Source organism: Aptenodytes forsteri, unplaced genomic scaffold (genome assembly GCF_000699145.1).
Source record: "Aptenodytes forsteri isolate BGI_AS27 unplaced genomic scaffold, ASM69914v1 Scaffold54, whole genome shotgun sequence".
NCBI classification, from domain to species: Eukaryota; Metazoa; Chordata; class Aves; order Sphenisciformes; family Spheniscidae; genus Aptenodytes; species Aptenodytes forsteri.
This window is the reverse complement of record NW_008796044.1, coordinates 15,142,702-15,164,698: the sequence shown is the minus strand read 5'-3', so window position 1 is coordinate 15,164,698 and position 21,997 is coordinate 15,142,702. Positions and strand designations below refer to the sequence as shown.

At 39.2% G+C, this 21,997-nt stretch overlaps 1 protein-coding gene across 1 annotated transcript in view; it reads left to right on the top strand.

Moving 5' to 3' along the window:
* The first annotated feature begins 379 nt into the window (after nucleotides 1-379).
* Nucleotides 380-21,997, top strand: part of SPOCK1 (SPARC/osteonectin, cwcv and kazal like domains proteoglycan 1) — a 334,606-nt gene continuing 312,988 nt past the window's right edge. The window contains exon 1 of the mRNA XM_009285903.1: nucleotides 380-547. Within this exon, the coding sequence (XP_009284178.1) occupies nucleotides 380-547 (168 nt within the window). The remainder of the gene's footprint in view (nucleotides 548-21,997) is intronic.

Here is a 21,997-nt window from a genome sequence, read left to right as displayed (position 1 = left end):
GCCCGGAGGTAGGGGCTTCCTCTTCGCCCTGGCAGCCAAACTTCGCGGAGCCAGCGCTGGCTGCTCCCGCGGGAGGCTTCGTTGGGGTTTTGTAACGGTGTATTTTCCCCTGGCTGATGGCTCTGCCCGGCCCCAGGTGACCTGTTTCATTTTTATTATTACTCCTGTTGTTGCCGTTCCCCGCCCCTCCGGGCTGGGCGGGGAGGGTGGGTCTCAGCGGACCTGGCAGCTCCGCAGCCAGAAGTTGGCGAGGGGCGTGAGGGGAGACGAGCCCGAACTTGGGTCCCCTCAAACTTCCCTCCCGCCCGAGAAAGGCGCCCTCCGCGCCCGCTGCCGCCTGGCCGCGCCGCTCCGCTCCCCTCCGCTCCTCTCCTTGCAGATGTCGGGGGTGCTGGTAATCGCTGCCTGGTGCTTCCTGCAAGTGGAGAGCCGGCATCCTGAAATCATCACGAGTAACAGCAACCATGGCAATTTCCTGGACAACGACAAATGGCTGAGCACCGTTTCGCAGTATGATAAAGACAAGTACTGGAACAAATTCCGGGATGTAAGTACTTCTTCGTTTACCGCGTACTTCTTGTTTGTTCCCTTTGGCCGTAGCATCCTTTCAGTGGGTGGCTGCTGGCTTTTAGAAGATGTGGGTGGAAGAGAGACGCAGCTTGGGCAACCGGCTGCTGCTTGTCTGATATTCAGAGCTGTTCGGGAGCTGGACAGACAGTCCTGGCATTCCCGATTACCCCATCGATCGGGGCAGCTTGGGCTCGATGGCAGTCTCACTGAAAGCATACGGTCTTCAATTTTCCTTTGGGGAGGAACTTTGAGCGAAGTTTCTGTGCCTGCTGCTTAAGAGGCTAGCTAACTGTAAAATGATGAAATGCTGTGTGTGTAAGAAGGGGAATATTTACCAGTTCAAGCCACAAGGTGGTAAACAGTGAAGCTTTTTTTGCCTGCAGATTTGGTGGAAAACATTTTATTGTCAATTCTGCTCATGGAGATCTTTGACGCTGGTATAGGGTTGGAGGAAGCAATGCTTTGACTCTTTTTTTTAATTTCAGTCTGGAAAATAGGAGTAGCTTCAAGATGCGTTATGACATGTATCTGTACAAAACAAATCGCTTTCTTAAAATTAATCCTTGAATTCCCCTGGTTTGAATGCAGTTGTGTGTATTAAGTCAATGACTGGAGAAAGGGAAATGCAGCATTTATGGAAAATGTAATATTTACAGAGCTCCTTTTGCTTCTGTTGTCTGTATGCTGGAAAAGCTTTCTTGGAGTACACACAGAGAACCCCGCTTCAGTCTGCCCAAGGCTGGATAAGGGAAACATTGCTGTTAATGTTGATCATGAGCACATTGAGGTTAAGCGTTCTTTATTGCATGGGATTTGTGCACTGTGGCTGCAGTGTGACTCTAGGAGAGGGAAGAGTAGAGCTGGCTAGCAGTTCTGCTAGTACTATCCTGTAAGAATTTGTTTGTTTGTTTAGGAAGCTCTGGTGTTTTATAATATATTAACAAGTTAAACTTTGATGCTATGCGGTTGTCTCTGTGGTCTTAACATTGCATCTTACTTTGCAAAGAGGAATTCAAAGTAGTACAGTTAAATGTGACCTGTCTCTACCTAGCTTATTCTCTACGTTTTTCTGCAGTTGTGGTCATCTCTGTGTCTGAGAAACCATGCTGCTCTGAATCTCAATATAACAAAGTATGGCCTTAACAATGGTGTCAACAGATATGTCAGAATGTACGTTTGTGTGCAGTCACTGTGATGACATCCACCTACTGGGACTGTTGAAGTTCTTGTATAATAGGTGTCTGGAAAAGCCTATGCTTGTACAGTAACTGCTATTTTATTAAAGGGATTCTACAGTTAATATGGATTCATAGATTTTTACCAGGCTCCAAGGGAATCTTTGTTAATATCTGGTTTGTCTCCTGGGTAACAGGTTAAGGATTTCACTTGTTATTTTCTACATCCGACTCAATGTGAGAATTCGGCAGCATTTGAAAATGGTAAATTGAATGAAGGACTGACAAATTAATCCGAAAACACTTTTAACTAGGGACAGATTTATAGCAAGGGACATCTTTCAACAGTCTCCTTCCAAATTGAGGCCTTGTATTAATCACACTTCTTGAGCTTAAAGTTTTTATTTAATTTTTTTTTTTTTTAAGCCCTGGAGTCCTTGTAACTTCTGGTCCCCAATCTCACAAGTGCAGTTGTCAAAGAAGTTATTCCTCTTCCTGTGGAAGATGTTCGTGAAGATTACCTCTTTCATGTTTTAAGGTTTCACATCTGAAAATGCTAACAAAAACCATAAAGCCTCAAAACTCTTTTCTAAAGGAAGAATCATTTTATGGAAAAAAACCCCTCTTAACCAGTCCTCTGCCAAGCAAAAGCAAATAGTATAAAGTTCTTGCAAAGTTTAGGTATCTTTCTACCCAGCTGTCTTAATGGTTCTATTTAATTACTTCAAAACTAGCATGTTACGAATGCATATGATTATCCACAAAACCTTTTATGGGCAAATTAACAAACTACTAATCATCTCCTACTAAGCTTTTTCCAAAAAGACAATATAAAAAGCTTGTGTATGTAATTAAGCTCTTAACTTGTCTTCAACCAAAGTGATTTAGTGCATCATAATCTTCTGTGAGAGGTTCCGTGTCCACAGATGAAGACATGCGTAGGTAGAGTTGCTGCCAATGCAGTAGGTATAGTAGAGAAAGCACGCTTCTTGCATGCAGAGATGTCGTTGGAAGAAATCTGGTCCTTGCTTCATGGCTGTGTTGTCAGGGATAGATTGTTAAAACATTTGTTAAAAGGCTGCCTGGTGAGATGCAGCATAACAGTATTAGCTGCTATGTATGGGGTGGACTAGCATTTCATTCATAATTGTTCAACTGTAGGAAAACTATCTTCCCATCTTCCCTTCGTCCCCATACTGTAACTATATATACATCATTACTGGATGAGGTTCTCAATGTGGGCTTTGCACCGGAGGCTGGAGTATAGAAGTGGTGTTTCAGTTAAAACCTTCTTGGGACTGACACTACAGCTACTACAGAGCAGAAGGCGTAGTTCGTACCCTGTAAATCAGCAGAAGCAAGGTCGCAGTAATTATCATAATTAACTTTAGTAGCTTTCTGAACTTTGTCATGTTATATAAATAACATTGCACAAATATTTACATAACTGTGTCCTTATGTACAGTATGGGAAACACTGCACCTATGGAGCTAAGATTTGATTGTTTTGGGTGTGGCCACTTTAAACTCTGTACGTGCATGCAGCACAAACATCTACGCACACATATATGCGTATAAATCTGTCACAATGTTGCAGTACCGGGTGGTTTTTTTACAGATGATATATAATTGAATATAAAATTTTAACTTGGGCTTCTCTCGACTTTTTCAGCTATTCTTTTCAAAATCAATTGGTTGGTCAGCCTTATTGAGCTATGGTCCAATATGGCCTGATTTGAGAAGACAGCTATTGATCGTTTTTTTTAGTATGACCTGTATTTCTTCTGGGCAAAGACAGCATGGTGGTTGCACTTAATGGCCCAGCAGTCATTACTCTTCTGTGAAAAGAGAGCACAGAAGTACACCTCATTTAAAGCCTGCATTACATCCACATAATCAGGCTAAATTTTTAAGTCTGACTGAATTTAATAGTGTGACATGATGACCTGTCAACTCTTTCAAAAGGTGTCAAGGGATCTGCTTAAAACAATACTTTACAGTACAATCTTTTCACATGATTTGAACACAATGTAGAATATTCAAGTGCTCCATTTTTAAAACCAAGCGGAGCCTGTAAATGAATAGTAAGACCAATGTGACCAATCTGTTGTGAAGCAACATAGTCCAGTATCAATAATGGTGTAATGTCTGATGTATTAATAAGCTTTCGGTACAATCTGAACTTGATTTTTCCTGTCTGTCTTTCACCCCTTTTTCCTCATCTGCCTTGGGCTTTCTGTGTGACCAATGACAAAATGTTAGTTCTGTCTTAAGTCCCATTTTATAGGTGGGGATAATAGTATTTCTCTTCCTCACAACTGTGTGTTGAAGCTGTAAAAAAGAAAGGACAGAGCTCAGGATCTGTGGTAATACAGAATTTATTATTCACCTAATCCATATATTGAATGTGGCTTGATACATACTTAAGTAACTGACTAGGTCTAGTTTAGTAAGTATCTAAAAAATAAAAACTAAATCAATATAATTATTATTAGAAAAAGAAAAAAGTAAGCAAGGTGGAGTCTGTAGGAAGGACCTGCAGCTATTTCCTTTGTACAGATTTGAGGCTTGGAAAAGTAGACATCAGGGATACGAGAGTCAAATTAGACCTTTTGATATTATAAGCACAGATGTTAAGGCCTCGATCTTTCGATCAAATCTGTTGAGAGAGATCCGTGGGCTTAAGAGGAGCTTCAGCGCAAATTCGACACCTGAATGTGAAGTGAATTCTTACGAGTCTTAGAAAGCATTTATTATGTGTAGAGCGATACACGTTATTGTAGTAGGTCACACTGCAGCATCTCATTGTGTTCATAGAGGCTTGGCAGAGAAGGCATAGAATAAGTGTCCTCTTAGTGTTAGGCCTGTCTTTAATAAAAATTATATGGACAGACTAATTCTATTACTTCTACTTGGAGTTACGTCTATTACATTATTAATGCTTATATATAAAAAGGTAATAAGTTCAACTAGCTATGGATTAAACTGCAAAAAGGAAGAAAAAAGTTAAATGAAGTTAGAGGATCTAGTATAAACCATACAAGGAATTTCTATGAAGCTGAAAGCTAAGAATCTTGGCATGAACTCTGGTTTCAGTGCGTGTTTATGCATGGCAGGCTGCCAGACCACGTTCTGAGCGTTAACTAAGCTGTTTCTCTAAATTTTATTGCTTACAGAGTTTCAGTTCAGGCTATCATGTTAAAACCCCCGTGCATTATATGCCTGGAGATGCTTTGAGACTGTGCATGCCTAAGAAGCAAGGCATGAAATGTCATCATCTGTGTGTATACATTTCTCAGACTTACTGTGGATAAGTAGTAACATATAACTATCAGCAGCACAAATAGTTATATATAAGTAGATTAGATATGAGATTTCACAGGTTGGTCATGGACTACCGTCCCCTGAGATGATCCACCGAAGAGTCAATTTTGTCAGGTATTCATGTACATCACCTTTCTGAGCCTATGAGTTTCTCCTCACACCTGATCAGAAGTGCAGCGTTAGGTGATAAAGCAAAGACAGGGCTAGGAACTGGGGGACCTGTATTGTTCCAGCTTTGCCACTGGTGGATTGTTGTACTTTGGGCTGGCTCTTCACACTTCTGCACTGCTTTTTCCCTTGTTGCACTTACCTTTCTTTGATTTGCTTAGCCCAAAATTAGAAGTGTGGTAGTGAAACTTGATAGCAGAGAGTTGGAAAACATGACCGATACTGAGAAGGGTTGGAATACCAAGCAGGCGGAATTGGAAGACCTTGAGAACTCAAGTAATAGAAATGAAATGAAATTTAAAAGTACAAAGTAGAAGGTCATGGAATGGAGAGCTAACACGAATTTATTCTGGGTCCTGGCAGCTCAGCTTGAAATAGATGAGAGGGAAAACCTGTGTACTTTTATTGATTTGCAGAGTTATTCTAAGTAACGAAAGTAATGCTAATCTGAGGAGAGCAAATATATTGCAGGAATACGTAAAATGAAAGATTTCTGGTTTTGTTGAAGAAATAAAATTGTACAATGTATAGGAGAGAATACTTAATTAGGAATATTGTGAGCACTTCTGATCACTGAAATGTAGGAAAGACAAATTTTTATGGAGTTGGTGAGCCAAAGGGCTTCCAGCATCATAGGGGAAAAGAGCCTGTTTTAAAATAATATACTATATTAATTTACTCACACAAAGCTAATTGTGTAAGAGTTAGATTTGCTTCAGAAAGCTTATTGAGAGAGGAACAGCAAAAGCTGCCTTGCAGGAAGTTGATATAAAGAAATAAGTAGATAATTGGTGACAAAATAACCTTATTAAGCTAATTGTGTAAGAGTTAGATTTGCTTCAGAAAGCTTATTGAGAGAGGAACAGCAAAAGCTGCCTTGCAGGAAGTTGATATAAAGAAATAAGTAGATAATTGGTGACAAAAATAACCTTATTCCTAAATTCAGGAATAAGGTTATTACTCCACCCGCAGTTATGTTTTAAAAAATTATCTTAATGAGCACTTCAGTTTCAATGTGTAGCTTATATGTTAACAAAAAAGATTATGATGTAGCAAACTGTAATAAAAGAACCTGGATTTTGGGACTCTAGAGGCCTTGGAGTTTTGTATCACATCTTTCTGTTCATTAAGTTCAAAGCCCCTTGCAGGTGGTTGTCTTGCTCCCTATCCACAAAGCTTCTAGTGTGGTGGAACCTGATCTGCAATACCCAAGGATGCCCTGATCCTTTGGGATTTTTGAGCTAACAGTCCCTTTGTGTAGACGGGGTTCTTTCTGCTGTCTCTTCCCTGGCAGGTACATGCCTTCGATGTGATCTCACTGCCAAGGACTCGACCAATTTCAAGATACCGCCTGATACACTAGATGCTAAGGGGAAGTGCTTAGTTTGGGATTGCATTTTTTTTTCTATGTTGTCTTTAGATCTACAGGCAGAATGAAGTGTTTTTCTGCCAACAATTTATTACCAGAACATCACGTTTTCTACTTTCTTCACCTCAAACGTAAGCACAGGTTTTTCTGTGATTCAGTGATTAATACGTATTCCTGGAGAAACCCTTCAGGTCGTGCTAATTACGTAGTAGTGAAGATAGTCATAAGGAAGGTTACAGCACACTTGAAGAATACCTACTAGCTAGGTAATGGATGTACCCAGTCAGTAAAGTGGCTGGGTTATGTGATGGGACACAGGCACCTCAGGCTTGCTTCCCAGGAGTTTATCATTCCAGGCCCACCTTGAGATTTAATTGAGGGTGAAGGCTGTGTGTATGGATTCCAGTGGATGTGGACTGAAGTACAACAGAGTTGAAATGTGATTTATAAGTCTACCCAGACCCTCTTAGCATAGGTTGTCTATTAGGGCAATCCTTACTCAACAGAGGGACAAGGCTGGAATATAAATGTGATTGAAAAGTACAGCTGCGATGTACTTGCCAAAGCTATGTGAAGTTTAAAAGAACAGCAAAACGTGAGACTGAATCTGTGCGAATGTAATTAATAGCTTCTTACAAACAGAAGAGATATACTTACTAAAAATGCCCTTCTCAAACTTGATGCTTTCCTTCTGCAGTGGACAAGGGGAGAAATAATGGCATTTATGTCAGAATAATTAACTTGGAAGGTACAGAGCGCCAGCTTTTTGTAATTAACTGACACTTATCCAGCTTCCTTAGGAATTACCTAAGACTCCAAAGCTAAATAGGTCAGTAGAAAATTAGAGTGTTAGTTTCTGTATTATAGGTTTCAATTTATAACTTGAATAGTTTCCTCCCTTACAGAAATGTTCTGTAGACTGCAGTCACAAATCATATCCCTGCTATGGAATTCTGTAGATTTGAAGTTTTCACTAATATGTTTTACAGGTTTTTAGAGTAACCATTCTTGGATGCTACTGCTCGCCCCCCCCTCCCAATTTTATAGGATTTCTTTTCCATAGGGGCTCGCTTTATTTCAAATTTAAACTGTCATTTTGTCAGATTCCCGGGAGGTGAGTCTTCTGTTACATTTCTGGATATAGACTGTATGTTTCAAGAGTTGCAGCGGGAGCTGTAGGAAATATAATGATGTGAAGAGCATGCTGCACCTTTGTAAGGACAAAAGAGAAATCTTTTGTTTCTTGATGAGCATGAGGTTAAAAATGAATTAAAAAGTGCAAGAGCCAGTTTTGATGTATTGCAATGTTAGCACCTTTGGGGGGGGTGGGTGTGTGGAAAAAAAGGAAATCAAAACCCAGTACACAGTTGTGGGATAGATTTTGTTTATGTATTTGTCAAAACTCAGTCCTGTAAAAGGAGAGAAAGAGGGGAAAACCCCCCGCAGAAATGAGCCATGCATCATGTCAAACCATGTTAGTGTAATATAAAATGGGGGGATTGAAAATAGTCATAGGAGGCTGAGTTCTGATGTCTGTTAGTGTAACCACTGTTATCGGGCTCAAGTATCCATGGGTAAATAATACTTGTTTTATTTCAGGTAAATTGTCTGGGATTAGGGTTGAGAAAATCAGGCTCATTATTCTCAAGGCCAAAAGTTAAACCTTAGTTATGATACTATGCTTTGAACATCAGGGAGATTATTGCCTTTTTTTGTCTCAGATATTTTTACTGTTTGCTCTATATTTACGGTTTTAACCAGGTGGCTAGAAATATGTAATTTCAGTCAGCGCATCTTTAACAATGTGTGCATTTTTTGTGTATAAAACGTGAGACTCTGAATTTGGGGTGGGGCAGCTGACCTGCTTTTACAAGAGGCAGGACTTCATGAGGGAAAGGAAGGTCAAATATTACATCTAGGGTATGAAAACTTTTCTTTTAGATAACATCTGTTTATTCAAGGGCTGTTTGATTATTTCTTTTCTTGCGTAAACAAAAATGAGATTCATCCAAAAGAGCTGTAGTGAAGTCTTGGTTATGTTGAAGCTGATGACCAAATTCTCAAAGACTTTAGTGAGGCCTGAGTTTGATTCTCATATTCCTCATCTTCCTGTTCTCTTAGAGAAAGGACAACTGTACATGAAAGACCAGTTAGATGAAACAGTTCTTTTTGGCTTTTGGAGGACATTGTGTAATTGGAAAAGGCTGAAAGATGGGGTGTCTGGCCAGCATAAATAGAAGCAGCTCTCTTGAAGTCCCTGGAGGAATCAAACTATCTGAAAATCAAACACCTACAGTCTACAAAGTACACATTTTATAGATTCCAACCAAAACAAGAAAGTGGAGTTGACACAGAGCAAAGTTAAGGTAATGCTGCTGCTGCCAGTGGGGATTTCTGTACTTCCAACACTTAACTCTGTTTCAGCTTTACACAGGGCCTTACTCCTGCTAAGTTACCAAGTCTTAACAACTCCGTGTAAGTAGTCTGTCATCAGGTAGATAACTCCAGCAGTTACCATTGGTGGATTTGCTGTTGCAGGTTGGCAGCTAAAATTGAATTACACGTTTGGACTGAACATCTAATGTCTAATGAGTTTCAAGGCTAAGATATGATTCAAAATTCAGTTTACAGATAAATTGCTAAGCTACTGAATAGGGGTTTTGGCAGGGAGTAGATTGGTCTTTATCTGTCACTTCTGTAGCTTGGTTTGTAATCCAGGGTAACAGAAAATCATTCTCATTAAATAGGTACAAGGGGGCATCAATTAATTCTGTGATCTTAGCTTAATGAACTTAGTGTCATATATCCACTTCACTGATTGCTTTCTCCTGGGCAGATAGAAAAATACTTTCTTAAAAATTACTGTTACAGTAACTATATTCAGACTGGTTTTCAAAAAAGTTTTCAATGTATCATGGCTTGCAGTTGAATTCTGGCTAACGCTGGGAATGGTAGGGGTAGTGATACTTGTCTGTCTATGCAGGTTATTTTGAAACTGTCCAATCAGGAAATTCAGCTGTGTGTGAAATTTCAAATGAAATTTTATAACGTATTCTGTGAATAGTTTCTATGTGCTTTTTAGCTTGGAGTTCTGTCTTTGCCCTTCCTTCCCTGAGTACCATTGCCTATTCAGAAGTTTATTTCAGCGTTTTCCTCTAGTGTTTGTCTATTGTCCTCTCTCCCTTTCTCTTCAAGTTGTAGCAGTTAGACAACTTGAACCTGAACAGAAGATCAAGGCAGAGAGGTAGAGGCAGCTGCAGCCACTGGAATTGGGTGGGGGGGATGCTTAAATTTTAGAGAATGGAACAGGAGGGAGGCTGAAAATTATAATTGCAGGATTAAGAAGAAATGAGGCTGAGTTGCTTGTTCAAGGGAGTGAGGGGAAAACATTGTTTTTAGAGCAGTGTCTCTGTGTGTACTAGGGACGTTGAGGTTCTTGGTAGAATTTGATTGCAATTGGTAAATATTAATAAAAATCAATTTTAGAGAATGCAGAAATGCAGTAACAGTGATTCCACCTCCCTCTGTATTTTCAGCCCTGTAGCTGAGATGACCAGTTTCACATTTTCTTCTTGTGCTGTCATCTCAAAAACACAGAATTAAAATATTTCCACTAAACTGTACTTTATAGGTGCTGAAGTAATTACCTTTCCATATTATTCCAATATGTTTCCTCTCCTTCCTATTTCAGGGGATGCATATCAGTAATCCCTTTATCTGAAAAATTTAGGGTACGTACAATTGTGTAGCAGTGATACCTTAAAAGAACCGTTCTGAGATATGGTCATTTTATCCAAGCCTGTTGTACTTTGAACGCTGACTTTTAGAAGAACTCTGTTAGTCTTCCAGTATTTGTGTATGAGCCAATATCTAATATACTGTAAGCACTTGTACTCCTTGCTCTTACGGGAGTTTTGCTGAGCGTGTTAATCTGCAGCGGTACGCGCAGCGGAGCCCGTCCTGGTCGGAGCTTTCCAGTGCTGAACCTGCTCTTGGGGTCCTGGACGGCGCAAGAGCGGCTGAAGACTCCTTCATCTCGTTGAAGAATACCTAAGCTTTTTGTGGCATTCTTTGCTACGTCTCAAAGCACTTTTCCGATGTGGTTAGGCATGCAGAGATGTACATCTAGATTAGACAGGTGTGGAAGCAGAGGATAAAGCTAGTTCAGAGTTATCCATCAAACTAATGCCAGATCTAACAACAAAATTTATGTCGTGGAAGTCCCAGGACAGTGCTCTTCTACTGAGCTATGTACTGTGTTGGAATACAGAAAGACAAAGCTTAACAGGTCTGTATTCTTCCTTTGGATATATGTGCCAGTATCTGACAGCAGTGTTTATTGGGTCAGATTCATTTCTTGTTTGATAACATAAGCTTCACTCAAGGTATATAAGGGATAAATTTTGTCCATTTTTTTTTCTAAGTGAAGCCAGGGCAACCAATCTTTTTGATGATAGCTAGACTTTATTTATTTATTTACTGCTAGATAAGTACACCTCTCGTTTGATACCGTATTGGAGGGGGACTAGGTATTTCCTGTTAAAGCAGAGAAGTTATGCAAAACAGATTTCCCATATCTTGTTTTATTTTAATGGAAGCTACATCTGGTGAAACTGATGACTTAGAAATTTTAAATCTACTCATCTTTTTAAAACTTGTTTCGTATGGCTAAAAAAGAATTTTCTTCACATAAAAGAACACTGGAGCGCTGCCTTCAGTAAGGATATCTATAGGCACAGGATAATTAGTGATTTAAATACTGAACTGTCTGCCATATTCCTTAAAAACAACCATGAATCTTCACATTATGGTTCACTCAGGACAACAGCATCCAAAAAGAAATCATGTCACATTTAATTAGAATAAATATAAACTGGAAAAATACTGCACAACTGTCAGTTGTGCATATAACTGCAGTTCTGCAAGATGAAGGAAACTGGTAAACCAGATATATTTGCCCATAAGGAGGTATATAGTAATTCAGATCAGTGGCCACGGATTTATTAGCCTCCTCATGCTTGTATAACAAAATTAAGTTGGGTATAACAAGACGCTTAATGGTTTATTTTCATTGGAATACGAGGCAAGATGGACTGAAATGATGATTCTTATGTGACACAAATGTCTATTTTTATATCCAGTCTCCTTTTCTTTCTATAAAACCTTTGGCTCCTCTCATGAAGAGGTGCTTTGTGTCTTACGCATGTGTCTTATCTTAATAAATGTTAAAATGATTGGCAGAGCGAAGATTTCGTGACTTGTTGAACTTCTTATAACCTGAGATGAAAGGTAATTTTTTTTCCCCCCTCAGAGATAGTGCTGGTAGAGATTGCGAGTAAGCATTTCCTATCCAGGTACAATGCCTTGTAAAAGAGAAAAGAAGACTGAACGTAAGTACAAGAAACTTTAATGGGTACAAATGGACATCTGAGCATTCATAAAAAGATAATATAAACAATTTTAGAACCATTTTAAAATATATTGAAACTTCCACTTCTAAAGCAACATCTGCCATCACAAATAGTCCCATCTCTGTATATAAAGGAAAAAAGAATCCAAACAACTTCTTATGGGCCATATTCTGCTATCAGTATTTTTAAGGAACAGCAGAACCTTAGCATTAGTTTCTGTTGAGATACTCCATCCATAGTTTAATGGCAAGATATGGCCCTATGTAATCAAGAATGAGCAATATTCTATTACAGCAGGGCAGTGTACAAATAGAGATAGATGTGGCGTGTGCTCAGCAGGGCTGTAGTTTTTGTTAGCAATGAAAGAAGCTGCAAACAGGAAGCAATTTTGAAACCTACCTCCATCATTGCAAAACCATTACCGATATATCTGGGATGGTGCAGTTGATGTGTTCCATCCAGAGTGATGCAAGATTGTCTACAAAATTTGAACTCAGTAAGGAGATATGTAGATATAAAATAAGATACTAAGCTGAAGCCTTAGGGCATGGCTGATTTTAAAGCTGAAGCTTCCTGAAATTAGGAGTTACTGAAACTACAGTGATGGAATAAATGTGTTTTCCACAGTCATTCCTTAAAAAGATAAACTACAGGTGCAAGCAAGTGGGGGGAAAAAAAAAACTAAAACCAAAAAACAAACAACAAAACCCCTCAAAACATACAATCTGTGTCACAGGCAAATAAATGCTGGATAATTTAGCAGATCCAGCCAGAGGAGTCATGGCTGAGATGGAGACATGCTCCATTAGGTGAGAAATCATGGTTGGAACAATCTTTTCTGAAGCCCAGAGATCTCTCCTCGTGAAAAACGCCTGGCAGAAAGAGGAAATGAAGAACATGACATGTGTCTGTGTGTGTACCTAGGTAATGAATTTATAAACACAGGCAGAATGGGAAGGAGGTAGGTGAGGAAAAATGTGTTCTGCTTCATCAGAGAGGATTCCAAAAAGGTAGGTTGATGACAGTGTTAGGGTTAGAGGGAGAGGAGAGTAGGAGGGGCTTTAAAGAATATACAACTGAAAGTTAGTTAGCTGCTGATCGGTATCCTGCATGACCCTGACCTGGGCAGCAAGTGTTCTTGTGAGGAAAGCTCCTGGTAACCCCCGCTTAAGACGTGTGTGTGATTCTGGGCACAGTTGTAAAGATTGTCTTGCTGAGTATACACAATACGTTTTGGACTCCAAGCAATCTCTGCTGGCTTATCGCCAGGTGAGAAGCTATAAACATCTGCCCTTACGTGGTCTTCCTACTGCGTGACTTGTGCGCTGCGTGGCGGGTGGTATTGGTTTTAATTTGAGATAAACAACTAAGATGCATTGTAGAAAGAATCCATGTGCTTTAATCACTTTTTTCCTTGCAATGTAGTTGTGGATATCTCTAGCATTCATAATTAACAGAGGAACAGATGGCAAAAGCTTGGTTTAAAACAGAGAATCCGCTGAGCACTCAGTGATCGTGTGCTGCTGCAAGCTTATTTGGGAAGCAGTTTGCTCTGTTCCCTTGGATAGTGCTCTAATACAGGGTGCAGGAGTAAAGCAGGAAAAGAATTTGTAACAGTTGGTGTAATTCAGTGTGTAGGACATATATAAAGCATGGAAAACATCTAAACTTTCAAAACATCTCCTGGATGGTAGTGTCTCGTGCTGCACAAGGATGAGTTTCAACCTTTATTGTCCTGCATAGCTGAAACCTGTTATGTATGCATTCATATATAGGGTAAATATAACAAAATGTCCATAAGATTTCTCCTTTCCCCGGTCCTTATTTCTGTTCAGAAGGGAACAATTCTGTTCTCTGCTCAAATTTGGTAAGTATTGTAACGTAGCTTATTTTAAAAAAACAACAAAACAAAAAAACTCTATGTGTGCTTCCAACAATGGCATTGTGCTGCAGTTTTTCAAAGCTAGAAAACATGAGAGGATTTTGTCAGCATTTCACCATGACACTTGTTTCACATAGAAAGCCAGAGGGCAAAACAAAGTGGTTTCTTTTGGTCCATGTAATCTTTTTAGAAAGCAGTGGTAGCCCTGCAGGCACAATCACTGGGATTCGTATGTGGTAATGTTCAGAATGGTGAGATCTCGGATGTAAAGGCTGATTGATTAGTTTTGTGATTCCATTCTCCAAACTCAAAACTTAAAAATATTTGATTTTAAGGAGAGGCAGGAGCAAGGAAGAGAACAGAAGGTTGATAAAGAGAAAAATACTCTAAATATGTTTTTCATCAATAAAGTAAAAATATGGTATTCTCTATCCCAAAGGAGCTGAATGGATTATTGCAACCATCCAATCTAGTCAAGATCACATTTTCCTTTTTCTTTTTTTAAAAAAAGATAAATGAACCCATGTTGAGATGTTTACCTCTGTGAGATAACCTGTATTTACCTTCAGGTCACAGTGAAATGGGTATTCTCTTAGTCTGTGAAACTATTTTATATCACGCTTTCTCCCTGCAGACTCTATGGATACAGACATAAAATATTTCTGTGAAAACAGCAGTGCCATTCCTGCCTTTTTCTTTTTTTAAAAAAAGATAAATGAACCCATGTTGAGATGTTTACCTCTGTGAGATAACCTGTATTTACCTTCAGGTCACAGTGAAATGGGTATTCTCTTAGTCTGTGAAACTATTTTATATCACGCTTTCTCCCTGCAGACTCTATGGATACAGACATAAAATATTTCTGTGAAAACAGCGGTGCCATTCCTTCTATGTATGGAATATTTTGGACAGTATCTGTAATATCCAATGAAGTGATCTTCTATAGCTACTATTTTTCTCCATATGCTGAGCTATAAATTTAAATATGTTGTGAGCTGTGTTTTCTTTTTCCATCATAAACTCCCTGTATCTCCTCACGATAAGTAATTCACAGAACAAACAGGTAGTTTTTTGTTTGCCTAGACACCTTTCTAATCTCCAATTTTCATGTAAAACTGTCCCAGAATTTTTCCAGTATGAAAATTAAAGTTTACAACTGTGCCAGTTTCTTCACTGACAAGATTGAATGAATTGTTTGTGCTTATTCAGTTCAATTGACAGGTTGTTTAATTCTGGAATGTATTTAGATCATAAACTTCTTGGGGTGGGAACACTTCCGTGTGTTTGATCATGCAGAAGCTAGCTCACTGGGGACTGTCAGCTTTGCAAGGGCTGCTGACCAATACAAATTTTTATAATACAAATAATCTTTATCACCACGATTGATGTGGTCAGTTGTGGAACTAAAATTAAAATGTCCGTGTCAGTATGGGGTCTTTTTTTGCTGACAATCTTTGTGCCTTCTCAGTATGTTGCTCTTGTTAAGAGTGTTTTGCTCAGAATAGAAGCAAACTTCAGCTACGTTTATTGAAAGAACAGCACATGCAGAGTTTGACTTCTCTTGGGCCCTGTGTACTTTCCCTTTCTTCTTGTAGACCTCATAAAACCAGTTCAGATTCAGGAATAGCCTTTTCTAAGTTAGCTGAAGTATTTTCAATTTAGTATTGAATGAAGTATTTTTCAATTGAGAGATTATCAAAACAGTCACGACCATCGTGTTCTTGGGTAACAGCGTTCTAGTCATCTTAGTATTCAGCTACAAGAGCTACAAAAGCAATATAATTTTGGTTGCCCCATAACAGAACTAAGCCTGAGCTGTTTCAATCTTTAGTCAGAAACACCTCCTTGAGCAAGAGTTTTTTAGAAATTATATAGCTTATTACAACCACTTGAGCCACCAGGTTCATGAGTCATAGGGACTTTGCCCAGAAGAGTTCCACTCTCTCTCTTGTCTTTGAAGCTAATCAGTGACTTTTTAAGATGCCTTTTCTCATAGTGATTCCTGAACACCACATCAATGGCTCGTAGTTGCATGTTCATGGCTTCAGAAGCAGATGTTTCTTAATTGCTGAAGTATGGAATAGCAAGACAAATGACTCACCACCCAGGATCTGAAGTTACTGCAGCTGTGCTACTTGCAACTTCAACTGCCTTGAAAGGCTGAGGAATTCCATAGCATTCCCTATAATGGTAGGGCTTACCACCACCTGCTGAGTTGCAGAATTTTTCCTTTCAGGTTAGACTATAACTTGCACTAATGTGACTGTGCAAAAAACTGAGGAAGAAATGAAGACCACCTAACCCACTCTCCCAGTATTACTGGCAGAGTAGTACTTAGGACTGTTTATTGACTTTGAGAAAGCGTGGGGGACATACCACAAGCAGGTACAGAATGTTGGAGACCTGACTTGTTCTTTTTAAAAGGATCATTAAGTTACTCTACTCAGCAGTAGGACATGAAAAATACGCCTGGTATGGTGCTATAAAAAACCACGTGAAATCCAACAACAGGGAGTAAACAGCTCATTATTAACAATTTGGGGGTATGATAGGAGGGAAAATAAAAAGGAATTTTGTAAAGCAAATTTTCATTTGCTGCCTGGGAAGTGTTTCTTTCTGGGGGAAGGGAGAATGCAAGTTGTTGCTCACTTTTGTTCCAAAACACTGTTTATAGAGTGAATTCCTGATTGGGAGGAATGGCTACCTTCCTGAGCTTTCTAGCAAGGCAAACGCAGCGTTAACTCAAACCATGTAGGATTTACACCCTGCTGTGATCGTGCAACTCTTTCTCCTCCCACCTCCTTTACATATGTCAGCAGCAGTGCTAGGCCTTTCCCTGCTTACCGTTTCTGAGCACTGCAAATCCTTTTTACTGGGCCGGTGCACAGAGACCACATAGGCAGGAGATGGATAGTGACTTCCTTTATATTCCTGCATAGAACACAGCAACTACCTAGCCTTTCATCCATGTCCTCCAGTTCATCACTCCTTGTAAATCTGACACTGATTTCAACTCTGTGCTTAGTTAAGGGTGCTTCTATTATCTTTTGCTTTCACATGCACACAGTATGCAAATAGGAAAAGCTAGAGCGCTACAGGAATAGGTCCTCCTTCATTTCAGCCTCATCATTTCTGTTACATGAATGGTTTTATTTTTATTTTCAGCTTTCGTTTTCTGAAAAGCAAAGCAAAATATATGGATTTTTAATCTCTAAAGTCTTGTTTGTACCCTACTGAATATAAGGAAAAAGGCGGCTGTTTTCCAGAGATAAACCTTAGATCATGCTTCAAAAATTCACAGTAAATTCCCAAAAGTGAAGCAGTGGGAGCTATCACTGTAATTTGGATAATAAAAACAGTAAGAAAATGCCAGACTAAAAGTCATGGCCAGCTGCACTTAACAAATGAAATGGCAAACTACCAGCCAGTGTTAAAAAGAATATCCAACTGATGCTGCTTTTATCCCTGTACAATTGGCAAGGCTCCTAGACTGGTGCCTGAGAGTGCGTTGGTACTTGGCCTGGGTATGACTGCACGCAAGTGGACTAGGCCACTAAATCATTTAGCGCTTCTGACAATTTTATCCCAGGAGAGCACTGGGATTTCTGCTTGTCTCCGTTGAGTAGGATGGCTGCTCTGGGAGAGGAATCCTAATGTGCTTGAGACCTGAGTGGAAAGGATTCACTGGCAGTTTTGAGTATTTCAGAAATTCTGACAGTTCTGATGGTGTCTCTATTACTGAGATTCCGAGGATAAAAAAACCCTGAGGTTAAAACAATCAACCAACCCAGATTAAAACTGACTCTGGCAGATTGTTTACATGAAAATTATTCACACTTAGAGGCTATTAATTCAAACCATTGTCTAAGATGCAGAGTTTTAAGCCTAAATATAAGCCTGCTTGTGTAAGTCTTACTCTTTATTCTCAATGAAAAATCTGTCGTATTTTTCATCAAAAATGTTTCGGGAATCTGCATGCGCATTTTATAAAGATGTCATCTGTAGAATGAATTTACCTTGTTCTCCAAGAGCTTCTTTGTCATCAAAGATATATTCAGGAGCAAAAGGAGCTGCTTGTGTTACCATTGTCCTAGGTATCAACTAAAATAGGCATGTTCTATGATATTGTTTTAGTTTCCTCTCAGAAATAACTGATATTCCATCTGTTCCTTTGCTGTACTTTGCAGTGAGCTATGCTGTGAGGGAATCCCTTATAACATGTTGAATGCTCCTATGGAAATAATAGACTGTGATAACTGAGGCCAAACTTTCATGATTTCTGGAGATAAGAATTTTACTGTGATACCAGAGCTGAAAAGAGTCTTTGAGAATGGAAAATGGATGTTTCCTACCTCCATTTTGAAGCATGGTCTAGAGAAAGTAAAACCAATTAACCCTTTATTTTTCCTTCTGGTGACCAGTTCTCTGACTTTTGCCCATTTGGTGATCATTTTATGCTCAAGCTAAGTGTCTTTGAAAAACAGATAGGATATCTTCCTGCTCCACTCAAGGTTAAGTTAGTATTTCTGAAAGGGCTGTAACTGGTATCGATTATCCTTCAGGCAGTGCTCTCTCCCTTTGGAAACTCTGTACTGACATTTAAAATCCTGTATTTGAAATATTCATCAACAATATCAGGATAGGTGATGTGTTTCCTGAAGCCTATTTAGTTCATAGTATATTTTGGTTCATGCCCTAGGTAAGGAGATCTTAGTAGAATTAAAGCATCTTGGATTACAGCATCTAACTGGATCCGTTCTGAATGACAAGAGAATAGACAAAATCTCTCTGAAAGCTCTTGATGGGAGAACGTGTCTCCTTGAATTGTCCACCTGTCCAGCTAGTCTCTTGATTAATTTGAACAGCCTTTAAAGCTGTAATGGCTACTGGGGAGGAAGAACAGAGAGTCTGCTGAGAATCTAGATTCTCCAATAATTAATAAGCCACTAGATAATGCTATTTCAGAACTATCAAAACTATGGGTCTCTGCAGCCCGTTTCAAACAGGGATATGTGACTCTTGGCCTTTGCTTAAGACCTGACTAAGCACCTACGGTGTCACACGATGTTTTCAAAGTATGTTCTTTCTGTTCTTTAACGCTTCCTGCTTTGTCTCCAGATTCCCTGGAAGCCATCTACTCTTATTTATCTCTGAAGCTGACTTTAAATAAGACCTCAGCTCTCAAGGAAAGAAAGCATTTTAAAGGATTTCTCATCAAAATGTTGTTAGCAAGGCATACTTAAAAATAAACTGCTTCTCTCCTTCCCTCCTTTCTACAGTGAGCTGAGAGGACACCACCAGTTGAATCATCCATCTGAGTCATGCAAACAGCTGTCATTGTTAGATGTAAAGATGAACTAAAAAGCTGTCATTTGCTTGGGACTATTTTTATACTTGACTCACTTGTCCAGTGAAGGGGAGAGGGTTTTTTTTTTCTTTTTGCCTTCTTTCACATGGAAAATTACAATGAAGCCATGTGTTGTGGTAATGGCTATAAACTCTGCTACTGAAAAAGCTTTACAGAAATCTTCCACCTCAGAGCATCTGTCATCCTGAAATATATATTTTCTTTTTTTTAACTTGTGCACAAGCTCTGTGAGGCCCTGTGCAGACGTCCATGCAGGTCCTTCCCTCAGAATGCCTGGGCCTGTGCAAGTACCTTCTCCTCCCCAACCGTGTGCTGCCTGAAGTAATTCACTTTTGCATCTGGACTGTAAATAATGGACCACACTTTCACCTTGACATCTAACACTTGACCCTCAGATTCATGTTTTTTCCCCTTGCCCTTCTCCATCTCTTTTCTTATTCTCTGTTGTTTTATATTTCTGCATCTCTTGTAGTTGAGTCTGCAGCACCTTCTTTACTTTGCACTTCTCACTCTTCTTTTTTATAGCTATCTTTCATATCTTCTTCCATTAGCCAAATCCTGTGAGTTTGCTACCAAACATTGCTAGCCAGTAAGTCACAGCAGCACGGAGCTATTTTATCCAAACCAATGATGATGTAGTCAGTCTGGTTTTGATCCTAAACCTGGCTCACTGAAAACTGGTGTATATTCCTGCACCAGGAATTCCTGCACTATGTACCACGGGGTAGCAGTACTTGAAGAAGCAGCCAGTGCTGCAAGATGTCACAACCTTGGCAAAAGACCGAAGTGCAGAGACTACTTGAGAGTCCTAATTTCTCGAGTGCTCTGTCCAACTTATAATTGTGAGCATTTGTTTAAGCTCCCTAATTACAGCTTCACAAAAAAAAAAAGGAGTTTTGAAAAACTGTCTAGCTTGTGACATAAAAGAAAATCCCTACTTCCAGTTCAAGAGAGTGGAAAGGAGATGAAGATGCAGCTACTCTTTATTGCTATGTCTACCATAAAGCTTAACATCACTGGTTTAAATGGCTGTTATCATTACATCTCTGAAAGAAGTCATGTTTTTAATACTTTTCTGACTGGAGGAATCTAATAATACGAATCTTCTAACGTGAACTGGAAGGCTTATCTGTCCAGTTCTTCAGCACTTGGAAGTTTTTTCTAGGAGACACAGAAAAGAGAGTATGGCACTTTGCTTTAAAGTGTAGTGATTTTGAAATCTATTATAGCTGATCTCAAAATATTAAAAGAAGGGAATAGTGATATTTCTGCTTCTAAACTCTACAGGAGCATTTATTTATACTCTAGAAGATGGTATTTATGCCACGTAAGAAGCTTTGAGGCTAAGCCCAATCACAACACTGTCTGTCCACAGTGGCTTCTAGGCTGCACTACCATGGTTTTTTTCCTCATTTATCCCTAATCAACAGGGCAAGGTTCTTTTCTGAGATGTATCTCTCTCTCAATTTTGTTGGTATGTTTTTGAATGCTTTTCTTGTTTTGGAAGGGGTTCGTATTCCTTTCTTTCCAATCACCTGGAGACAACTCGGCAAGCAAAAAATGCAATGACTGGTTGTGCCACTGACTAGTCCTGATGGTTCCTAGTGATCCTATGAGTGGCATCAAGTGTTTCCTGCTCCCTGGAAAGTGAGCTCTGTAATCTGGCAGAGCTGCAGGTTCAGAGTGGGCTAGGGCGGCATCACCTCTGCTGTCCCACTCCGGTGTCACTTCTGGTTAGCTGTCTGAACCGCTGCTTCATTCCTTCCCTCTGTTCCTCCTTTTCCTGTACGTACAGTCACTGACCCTAAACTCAGTTCTGTGTTTGCTTTTTGGTGAGTTTTTTTGTTAGGATGTTTTTTTTTTTTTTTTTCTTTTTTCCCTTTTTTTTTGTTTCAATTTTTAGCTCCTTGCATTGTATCCTTTTTATGGATGAAATCTGGTATGTTAGGATTGGGTATATCTGTGAATATGTGGTGCTAAATAAATGTTTTAGCATAGCATTTCAGTTCTGTGTTTGCTTTTTGGTGAGTTTTTTTGTTAGGATGTTTTTTTTTTTTTTTTCTCTTTTCCCTTTCTTTGTGCTGCAATTATTAGCTCCTTGCATTGTATCCTTTTTATGGATGAAATCTGGTATGTTAGGATTGGGTATATCTGTGAATATGTGGTGCTAAATAAATGTTTTAGCATAGCATTTGTCCGTAAGAACTTGGATTCCCGTGTAAGTTGTATATAGATATCAGATTAGTAAGAGTTTGGATTCCTGAGAAAGTGGTGTACCAGATCAGTACAATCTTTCCAGCAAGTTTGAAGACATTAATTTCTCTGTTAGATGGGAGATCATTAACAAGTGTAATTTTGTCTGCCCTGAAAATAAATTGAACAGAGCCTCTTGGAACACTGCACAAAGGATAGACACTAACATAAAGCAGCAATACTCATTTAATGCAGGAAATAAAGGTATTGTATAAAGCAAGTTGCATTATGTAAAAGACCCGTTTGAAACCCAAGGTTAACGCTTCGTACTGAGTATGCAGCACTTTATAGGTGCTACAAAATTAATTTCATTTGTAAATGTCATACTCTATTTCAGGAAAATGGTAGCCATACCCTTATTATGTAAAATACCATAGAATTAAAATGCATTCCTTTTATTAAGTCAGTATTATGTTAACTAATTTCTGTAGCCAGAAGTACTAAGAGGACAGCATGGGTATGTTATGTTTTCAATACC